Here is a 10930-nt window from a genome sequence, read left to right as displayed (position 1 = left end):
GAAAAGAAAGAAGGGATACTGGTCTGTAGTTGTTGACATCGGAGGGATCGAGTGTAGGTTTTTTCAGAAGGGGTGCAACTCTCGCTCTCTTGAAGACGGAAGGGACGTAGCCAGCGGTCAAGGATGAGTTGATGAGCGAGGTGAGGTAAGGGAGAAGGTCTCCGGAAATGGTCTGGAGAAGAGAGGAGGGGATAGGGTCAAGCGGGCAGGTTGTTGGGCGGCCGGCCGTCACAAGACGCGAGATTTCATCTGGAGAGAGAGGGGAGAAAGAGGTCAAAGCACAGGGTAGGGCAGTGTGAGCAGAACCAGCGGTGTCGTTTGACTTAGCAAACGAGGATCGGATGTCGTCGACCTTCTTTTCAAAATGGTTGACGAAGTCATCAGCAGAGAGGGAGGAGGGGGGAGGAGGGGGAGGAGGATTCAGGAGGGAGGAGAAGGTGGCAAAGAGCTTCCTAGGGTTAGAGGCAGATGCTTGGAATTTAGAGTGGTAGAAATTGGCTTTAGCAGCAGAGACAGAAGAGGAGAATGTAGAGAGGAGGGAGTGAAAGGATGCCAGGTCCGCAGGGAGGCGAGTTTTCCTCCATTTCCGCTCGGCTGCCCGGAGCCCTGTTCTTCATCTTTAGTAGATCAAAAAAGGTTTCATATGGACTGCATTCGGGAAAGTTTTCAAAATTGATCAATTTTTCTCCACCTCATCAATCTACACACAGTACCCCATAATGACAAAGCAAAACAAGTTTTTAGAAATTTTGCAAATGTGTATATATATATATATATACTTATGTAAATATAATATTTCATTTTATATATATATATATATATATATATATATAAAAATGAAATATTATATTTACATAAGTATTCAGACCCTTTACTCAGTATTTTGTTGAAGCAGCTTTGGCAGTGATTACATTCTCGAGTCTTCTTGGGTATGATGCTACAAGCTTGGCACATCAGTATTTGGGGAGTTTCTCCCATTCTTCTCTACAGATCCTCTTAGCTCTGTCAGGTTGGATGGGGAGCGTAGCTGCCCAGCTATTTTCAGGTCTCTCCAGAGATGTTTGATTTGGTTCAAGTCCGGGCTCTGGCTGGGCCACACAAGGACATTCATAGAGTTGTCCCAAAGCCACTCCTGTGTTGTCTTGGCTGTGTGCTTAGGGTCATTGTCCTTAAACCCATTCATAGGTCCTGAGCACTCTGGAGCAGGTTGTCATCAAAGATCTCTCTGTACTTTGGTCAATTCATTTTCCCTCGATCCTGACTAGTCTCCCAGTCCCTGTCGCTGAAAATCATCCCCACAGAATGATGCTACCACCACTATGCTTCACCGTAGGGATGGTGTCAGGTTTCTTCCAGATGGGATGCTTGACATTCAGGCCAATCTTGGTTTCATCAGACCAGATAATCTTGTTCCTCGTGGTCAGAGTCGTTTAGCTGCCTTTTGGCAAACTCCAAGCAGGCTGTCAAGTACCTTTTACTGAGGAGTGGCTTCCATCTGGCCACTACCATAACAGCCCGATTGGTAGAGTGCTGCAGTTGTCAAGTTGTAGAAACATCTCAAGGATGATCAATGGAAACAGGATGCACCTGAGCTCAATTTTGAGTCTCATAGTAAAGGGTCTGAAAACTTATGTAAATAAGGTATTTCTGTTTTCATTTTTAACACATTTGCTAAAATTGCTTTGTCAATATGGGGTATTGTGTGTAGATTGATGAGGATTTTTTTTATTTAATCCATTTTAGAATAAGGCTTTAACGTAACAAAATGTGGAGAAAGGGAAGGGGTCTGAATACTTTCCAAATGCACTGTACCAGTTTGTGTCAAGAACTGCAACGCTGCTGGGTTCCCTGACCTAAAGGTTTTAATTGCATCAAGAATTTCATCCTCTGCAATTTCACCCTCACACAAGTCTTTATGTACAGCTGTTAATTCTTTTATTTTTTATCTCTTTCAAAATATAATTTGGTGAATCCTGGATTTCTATGTTGAAGATTCCAAAAGAATTTGGTGTATTTTTCAAAATGTTCCATACAATTCATTAAATTTTTTATAATACATTATAGTTGATGATTCTCAAATAAGTTCCTCCATGTATTTGTGTTTTTCCTCTAACTTATTCTGTGCCTCTATGGTACAGTTTTAATTGTTATCCATCTGTACTGCTATTCCTTCTATTTCCTTTGTTAATGTGAACTCTTTTGACAGAAATTGTTTTTGTTATAAAGATGAGTATTGAATTGCATGACCTCTGAAGACACATTTAAAAGTGTCCCGTACAATAAGTGGATCTGCTGTACCTATGCTATGTAGGAAAAAGTCATTTACAAAATCCTTTGTCTTGGTTAAAAACAGATTGTCATACAATAGGCTTTTATTCAATTTCCAATATCCTCGCCCACTTGGACATTCTGTAAGAGTAATGTGGATGCCAATTATTTGATGGTCTGACTGCATTCTGCCCCCTATCAACACCATTTGGTTTCAGCACAAAGGGTACATGAAAGTAATCATGACGGCTAGCTTGATTAAACCTCCTTCATGTATAACTCACTGAGTCTGGATTTTTAAGCCTCGTATATCCTCTAGTTCTAATGTGTCCATGATATTTGTAATTTCCCTCAGTGCATGAGGGTGATAGTTTGTAGTGTGATTTCCTTTCTGATTTATGGTCCATTGAGGTACTTAAAACTGTATTATATTCTCCCAACATAATAATCAGACTCTTCCCCCACAGTTTCCCAACAACAGAAGTCCACCAAATTCCCCTGGTTTTGGATGGAAAACAAACAGCTGTTTTTCAGTCTGTAGGAACCGTATTTACTCATTTTGGGTACCGGTACTGTTTATATTTAGGTGCAGGAGCTCCACAATACTTTTGAGCTAATATTCTATATGAGGAACAGGATCTCAAGCAGTGAGCTCCTGCCCAAGTCAAGCACTGAATTGGAGCATGGCAATGTCTAGACAATTATATACTGTATATTAAATGTCTTATTTTTTACCCACTGGTATTATCTGCATTGATAACATTGAGAGATGATTTAACCACAGAGGAGAACAATAAGTGGAAATAACCTGTTCTACAGAAGAATCACAGGGCACCAGATATGCATGTAGCGTGAGGAATGCTGTCTTGGCCTGGTACAGCAGCAAGTCACAGTGGGCTTTCACCGGAAAGCCAGATCTCACGAGAACTCCTTTTGGAGAGAAGGATGGATGGAGGATCTTGACGTGGAAGCGGGTGACTTCATCCACTTGTTCTATGGACACACCACAGTCTTCTACATGTAGAACTCTCACTTTCTCTTTAAAGGAGGGATCATCGCCTGCAGAGATAAAAACAGGTACATTTGCATAAACATCAGGTTGACATCAACAACAAGGCTTTTTAAAAGTAGTTTGCATCAGTTATATTTTAATTATAAACATATACGCCCATACCAAAACAGGCAAAATGTGGCAGCTGCACTTCTTCCAGTTCTCCTGAAATGACTGTGACATCCAATAGGGGGCCACCTTGCTTGTACCCCAAGCTTTTCATCATTGCCCTGTGAGGCTCCCAGGAGCTGAATTGATACTGTAGACTGACATGGTCTTTACACACCCACCGGAGCCCTGATACTCTGCACTCGTAGCGCCCTGGGGGAGAAGTGCTACGGATGGCATGAAAAGAAGAAGGAATGGGTTTAGAGTAAGTAAGTCATGTATTTAATCAGCAGTTGACCAACATAATAATGGTTACTTTACTTTGTTAAACCTTTCTTTAAATCCTCACATAGACTCTATTTCTTCTTATTATTCTTTTTTTTTTACAATTAATTAAACACAGGCTATGAAGTCAGACTGTCTTCTTTAAATACGTTTTAGCAGGTATATTCAATCTAGTCATTATTATTAGTATCTTAAAACAGAATTGTTGGATAACAAAACTTAAAGTTTTTAATCGTCTGTATTATGGCGAGGGACTAATACATTCCAGAACTGTACCTGAACATTGGGGCTTCTTTAGTGATGGCCACAGGTTCAACCTGAACCCAGTTGGTAGACTCCTGAAGAAGAGAACATTGATCTCTGATTTTCACAGATACACTAAATTTATTAGATAAATATAGCCACCTGGCTAACGTTAGCCACAACAATTTGGAATTCCTAATATATCATATGGAATGCAAATTCATAACATATCATACAAATTGCAATTCATAACATATCATGCACATTTTCATTCGTAACATATCATTTGAAATGGATGATGGACATCAACAAATGAATAGACACCATACGAAACGTAACATATCATACTAAATGGAGGGACTGAGATTTACGTACCAAATAATACAAAATGCTCTGAGACCAGGTTGGTAAAGGTTGTACTTTGTACTTTAAAGGCTAACTTGCCTTTGAATGTTGTCAAACCTGCTTATTCTATACCTTTATTTACAAATTACTGAAGAATGGTATCTGTGATTCTTAGAAAAAAAGGTGTTATGTAGAATCATATAGGGATTTTTGTTTTGTCCCCATAGGGGAACCCTTTTTGGTGCTAGGTAGAATACTTTCTAGAGGGTTCTGCCTAGAACTCTCTATATATGGTTCTTCATAGAATCATTTTATATTTGAAGGGTTCATCCTAGAACCCCCTATGAATGGTTCTACTAAGAACTCTTTGATTTTTGAGGAGTTTTCCCTAGAGCCCTCTATGAACGGTTCCACCAGCCTTATTAGCCTTTAAAATTAAACTCTTTATGACAATAGATGACATACTGTACATCATAAGGCATTTCTTTAAAGGCTTAGTTATACCCTAAAACGGTGGTTTTAGGAAACTCCTGCTTTACCGGCCACATCAGGTCTGCAAGTCACATTCTGCTCGCCTGCACTTAAAATCGTGATGTTAAAGTTTAAACACTGAGGTAAACACAAAAGCCCAAGCACTATGTAAAATAATGAAATTACAATAAATAAACTTATTCAGATTCTGAAGGGTTCTTCCCCCCAAAATTCTTAGCATGTTAAAGGTTCTAGGGAGAACCATTTGCCTTACAAAGAACCATTGTCTCCCAAAGAGGGTTCTTCAGATGAAAACGGTTCTTGGTAGAACCCTATCCCTCCGCTAAGAACCCTTTTATAATATTTTTTTCCAGTGCTTAATTTCAGCCGGATCCTGCCGGAACAGGATCCTGCAACTTTCAGTTTTGCACTGTTTCGTTCTGTAACCTATTTGCCAGGATCCGGTACCTCTGGTGGCATGAACACTTATTTTCACTGTTTGCAATGTAAACATAATAATAAAATCTGAGTCAATACAAGTTGCCTCCTCTGTAATTCTCCTGCCCCTTAAAAAATAAATGTAAAAACGTGCCTGATATTCTAAGAATTGATTTGTGTTGGGCCGGCCTGGGTTCATGGTTTGCGTAACATTGAAGCCTATAGACCAACGCGTGGCCATTGCTGTGGTGAGACAGAGAAGGGCGCTTGTATCTCTCTCACAGAACTAGATTGAGATTAACTTTCTATTATCTGCCATCCTCTCTCTGCTCTGATAGACATGAGCCTACAACTAATCTCTCCAACGTTGCATTTCATAATCTATTTCCTTACAGAGTCATAGCCGCGGAAGGGTGCTGGAGGTGTCGCAGCACCCCTGATAAATTGAAATACATTTGCCAAAGTTATAGAATTACTGCTGTCTGTTCAGAAATAAATTTAATAATTCAGAATAATACACCAGGAGTAGGCCTATAATTCAGCCACAAAGGATCAATAATAAATACATAGCCTAGCTGAGATTGTGTGTAGCCCAATCACAAGGCATGCCTACAGTCGGGAAGTGCGGCAAATCTGTCAGTGAACAGCATGTAGCCAAAACAGGCATGTCGCTATATTTCTAATAAACTGAACAAAAATATAAACTATATGTAAAGTGTTGGTCCCATGTTTCATGAGCAGAAATTGAAGATCCCAGACATTTAGCAGTAAGCCCAATCAGCTTCACAACCGCAGTCCACCTGTAAGGCGAGCGGTTTGCTGATGTCAACGTTGTGAACAGAGTGCTGCATGGTGGCGGTGGGGTTATGGTAGGGGCACACGCAATCTACAGAAAACGAACACAATTGCATTTTATTGATGGCAATTTGAATGCACAGAGATACTGTGAAGAGATCCTGAGGCCCATTGTCATGCTAGTCATCCGCCTCCATCACCTCATGTTTCAGCATTAGAATGCACTACCCGATGTTGCAAGGATCTGTACACAATTCCTGGAAGCTGAAAATGTCCCAGTTCTTCCAATGGACTGCATACTCACCAGATATGACACCCATTGAGCACGTTTGGGATGCTCTGGATCGATGTGTATGAAACCATGTACCAGTTCAATATCTAGCAAATTTGAACAGCCATTGAAAAGAAGAAGTGGGACAAAATTCCACAGGCCACAATCAACAGGCTGATCAACTCTATGCGAAGGAGATGTGTTGGCTGCATGAGGGAAATGGTGGTCACACCAGATACTGACTGGTTTTCAGATCCACACCCCTACCTTTTTTTAAGGTCTCTGTGACCAACAGATGCATATCTGTATACCCAGTTATGTGAAATCCATAGATTAGGGTGAAATTATTGTATTTAAATTGACTGATTTCCTTACACCTACGAACTGTAACTCAGTTAAACCTTTGAAGTTGTTGCATGTTTCATTTATATTTTCGTTCAGTATACAATCGGGGGAAAGCACCGGTTGGAAAGCAAATGATTCTACTGAAAAGAGAAGACTAATCTACCAAAGACTTCCAAATAGGCCTATTGAGCAAACAGCATTGTTTTACAAGGTAAAACAAGAAAGAGATCTTTAAGAACGGGCGCATCGGCCTTCGCAGGTGAGTGAACTGAGCATCATTGGGTGAGTGACTGAAACTGGAAAGCTTTTTTAGGACTATAATTTCCTCCTTATATTGTACAATATGTGTGTGTCCACACACCTAGGCCTAATCTATTGCTGGATTCAGGACAGGGTCGTTTTAATTGATCTCAGATTCTGAGTTTGTCATGGTCAAAGTAGCCTGTCATTTCGATCATTTGTGAGTTACTAAAAAAGATTCTGCTCAAGTCTCCAGTCATCTAAAATTATGTGAAATTGCATGAAATGCGTTTATAAAAGGCCTCATTTTTCCTGAACCCGTTTTTTGTTTCTCCCTTCTTCAAGAATCTCTACTCTACTGCTGTATGCCAGAGTGCAGATACGATGATCATGCATGCAATGGTTTATTATGAAGGGGATTTTTACATGCGTTCTGGTACCTGAGAGCAACCCAAGTCACCCCCATCTCACGCTCTCACTTTTTGTTCCGGCACCTCCGAATTTACAAATGAAGCAATGTTTTTTTCTAAGAGTGCAGCTGCCAGCTGTGTGAAACTGGAGCAAAATGTAGGATTTCCACAAAATATTTGTGATTTTCATGAAAATAAAAAGATATTCATGAATACAAAGCACAGTCAACATAGGTGGTGGTCAAACACTTGACAAAAATGTATCGACTACTACTGTACACTCCATGAATACAGTAACAAACATTAACTCACCATCACATTAGCACAGGTTGTGCAACTTCTCACAGGCCCTGGGGAAAGACACATCAATCAGAAAATCAACCACACCAAACATTAACCTCAGTGATAATACAGTGGTGTTCATTTCCTGGTACACAAAGCATTTTAAAATCACAAATACAATAACAATGATATTTAGTGCTAACAATGATCTCTATGAGATGAGTCACAAATGCTCCCAGAGTCACTGTCTCCCCTGTGTAGATTGGTGGGTTTGGACGTCCCGTGTCATTATATTGTGTATTAGCACATTAAAATATCAAGAACTTGAACATGAGTGAGAGAATATAGAGATACAAATGAGAAAATTAGGATTAGAATGGTTTTACCGCTTTTTATCGATTTGATGTCAGTTACTTCCAAAAATGTACGACATATGTATCATCATACCTGAATAGAAGACATATGTATCATCATACCTGAATAGAAGACATATGTATCATCATACCTGAATAGAAGACATATGTATCATCATACCTGAATAGAAGACATATGTATCATCATACCTGAATAGAAGACATATGTATCATCATACCTGAATAGAAGACATATGTATCATCATACCTGAATAGAAGACATGTCCGTGATGGGATGGGTACTGGATGCCGTAGGCCACAGGACCTCTAATGGTGAAGCCAAGGTAGAAGCAGACGTCTTCGGACTTCCAAACTTTTCTTCGTTGTTCGGCACAAACTTCAATCTCCTTGCCATCAACGCGCGCAAACACCCTGTGCTGTCTAACCACTCCATTGACTGGAAGAAGAAGATCCTGGACACTGGGTTCACTCCACACCTCACCACTGCTCCACTTTTGATCTATAGTGTCTGGCCCTGCCATTGGATTCTCCCTTGCCAATAGTTTCTCTATTTTTGATCTATGAACCAATCTGCTCAAACCCTCACCCTTTCCTAGGAAAATAAGGGGGCGAAGGTACCTTGAGCGAAGATGCTTCTTGTATGTGTTTTTGTAGGACTCTTGCATCTCTTGAACACATTTGTTGAGGTCAACATTGAATCCCATTTTCTTATGCTCCTCGGGCCAAAACAGCAAAAGGACTAAGAAGTAAAACTCTGGGGTTTGGTTACCGAAATTGGCCAATAGGTGTCTTTCCAGAATGCTTCTTAGGATTGGCAAAGGGGTAAGCACTGGAGATGCTGCTTCCACTTTGCTTAAGATGATGTTGGCAAGGATGAAGTTTTGGGCAGCTTTGTTCTCACCACCACCATCTTTCTTTTTTTCCCATTCTTTTCTTATTTCCTCCCACAAAATTGTTATTCGGCGCAAGTGAGTTTTATCATAGCCCTTATCAAGACAGGAAAGCAGTCCAGGGAAGGCAATGGCCATTTCCTCTTTGAGCTTCTGGACGGGTACACCTATTGCAGACTCTGAGTGTATAGGTGTGCATGTCCCCACATATTTGTGGTAGCAGTTCTTGACATCAGTCTGAAAGTAATGTGGTTCATCTTTCTCTATGCTGGGCTTGGAGTACGTCAGGTAACCATCAAAAAACTCACATTTCCTCTCCACCTCATCCCTGAGGCTGATGATGAGTGGCTTGTACTTGAAGAGCTTTTTTTGTCTGATTGATACGAAGAAGGTGTCAGCTAATATTTCCATGGTAAGGACCTTTTGCCAGTTATTGTCAAGAGAGACAAGCGAGTCAAAAACAATGTTGGCAACCTGTAGATATCCAAATAGTCCTCTGTTGTTAAAGATCCGTGAGACTTTGGTCATACCATCATCTTGCATGTCTGCTCCCTGCTCATTTTCAGCAGCCCTTTCCTCATCTCTGAAAGCATCAAAGGCCTTTTTTGACAGTTGCAAAATTTCTTGTGCAGAGATGGAAGGATCATGGACCCTGCTCTTCAATTGGTTCTTGTATACTTGCCCCAGTGTATCAGCAACAAATGAACTGTTAGGATCTCTGTCTTTTGCTATTTTTGCCCACTTCTCCGCTTTAAAATAGGCCCTTCTCTCAATGTAAAGAAAACGAGCAAGATTTTGAGGAAGAAATGGGTTTTGCTTGAATATCTCTGAAGCTAATTGTAAAACAGATACAACATTGCTTTTGGATTCTTCGCCTTCAATATCTTGAATCAACCTGGAAAACGTGTCTTTTCCCTCTTCTCCCATTTCCCTTTTTGTTAACATGTCTTGAACTAAAAATTGTTGTACCTCTTCTCTACAAAATTCAGTCAGAAAGTTCCTTGCTGTATCACTCCTGGTCACACCTGCCGTAGCCAGTACCTTAACACACTGCTGTGCAATCAGTGAGTGAGCCATGCGGACATGTTTGTCTTGTCCCTGTCGAGCAGGGAATGTCACTATCAGATGAGTGAAGGGCTCCATTCGCTGCTCAAAGGAAGGACCTCCATAAATGGGATCTGGAGGACCAAGGAATGCCTGACATTGAGACTGCAGAAGGTGGGATCCAGGGACGTAGGCATTCACCAGTGATAAGAATGCAAGAAGCTGGGAATTTTTAGATCTTCTATTTTTCCTGACATTTAAAAAGGCACACGTTTCTTTAACATAATCTCCACTGAAATTATCTCGCATTATGTTAAAGCCATGAAACTGTTTGTGTTCATTAATGTAGCTTCGACTGATCTCAATCTGTTTCTCCTCAAACTGTTGTTTCTCTGCTTCAGAAAGTTCCGTCCTGAGAAAAACATTTATTGAGTTGTTATGGTCCTCTTGTTTGATAACTGCCTTACGCACACAGTTTAAAATGATGACCACAGGCATGTGGGTCGTGATGTTTCTCTCTGCAATCTCTTTGATGATGGCATCCTGCAGATTCTCCAGAATACGCTCATCTTCCAGCAGTAAGAGCACAGTGTTCTGCTGGCCTTGACCGCCTGCAGTGAAAAGGTGAATCACCTGCTTGGCGATAGCGGTGATGTCTGAGGTAGCACCTGTTAGAACAGCACATCTCAGTGTTTTCCTCATGTCCCAGAGCACCTGCTTGGCCAGAGTGGTTCCCCCACTGCCTGGCTGATGCAGCAGATTCATGGTAGAAGTCAGGTCACCCTTACACTGTTTCTTAATATTTTGTATCAGCTCAGTGTACCCGTCTCTTTTGATAAAGGGGGTTGTTTTATCAGCTGAAGTTGCCCTTTCAGTCCAGTAGAAGTTAAGCCATTGAGGTGGGGCTCCTCTGTAAAAATCTACCTCGGTCTTCTTAGCTACTGCGGAGTCTATGTCCTCTTCTTCAAATGCATTTGCGTACAAAACATCCAGAAGTGAAATGGAATCCCTGATTTGACTTCCAACAAAACTTTCACGACCACGGGCATTGGACAGGGATGACCCCTTGT

The 10930-nt window shown here is 40.9% G+C and overlaps 1 protein-coding gene across 1 annotated transcript; it reads right to left on the bottom strand.

The window, feature by feature from the left end:
- Window positions 1–2376: 2376 nt before the first annotated feature.
- Window positions 2377–10625, bottom strand: LOC120030499 (NACHT, LRR and PYD domains-containing protein 1 homolog). The gene is made up of 7 exons (XM_038975907.1): window positions 10328–10625; window positions 8174–8362; window positions 7583–7620; window positions 3989–4050; window positions 3443–3654; window positions 3077–3327; window positions 2377–2409 (listed from the first exon to the last, which is right to left on the bottom strand). Exons 1-7 carry the CDS (start codon window positions 10623–10625, stop codon window positions 2377–2379), a joined length of 1083 nt encoding a protein of 360 aa, XP_038831835.1.
- Between the last annotated feature and the right edge of the window lie 305 nt (window positions 10626–10930).

This window comes from Salvelinus namaycush, chromosome 36 (genome assembly GCF_016432855.1).
Source record: "Salvelinus namaycush isolate Seneca chromosome 36, SaNama_1.0, whole genome shotgun sequence".
Taxonomy (NCBI): Eukaryota; Metazoa; Chordata; class Actinopteri; order Salmoniformes; family Salmonidae; genus Salvelinus; species Salvelinus namaycush.
This window is presented reverse-complemented; position numbering and strand designations above follow the sequence as displayed.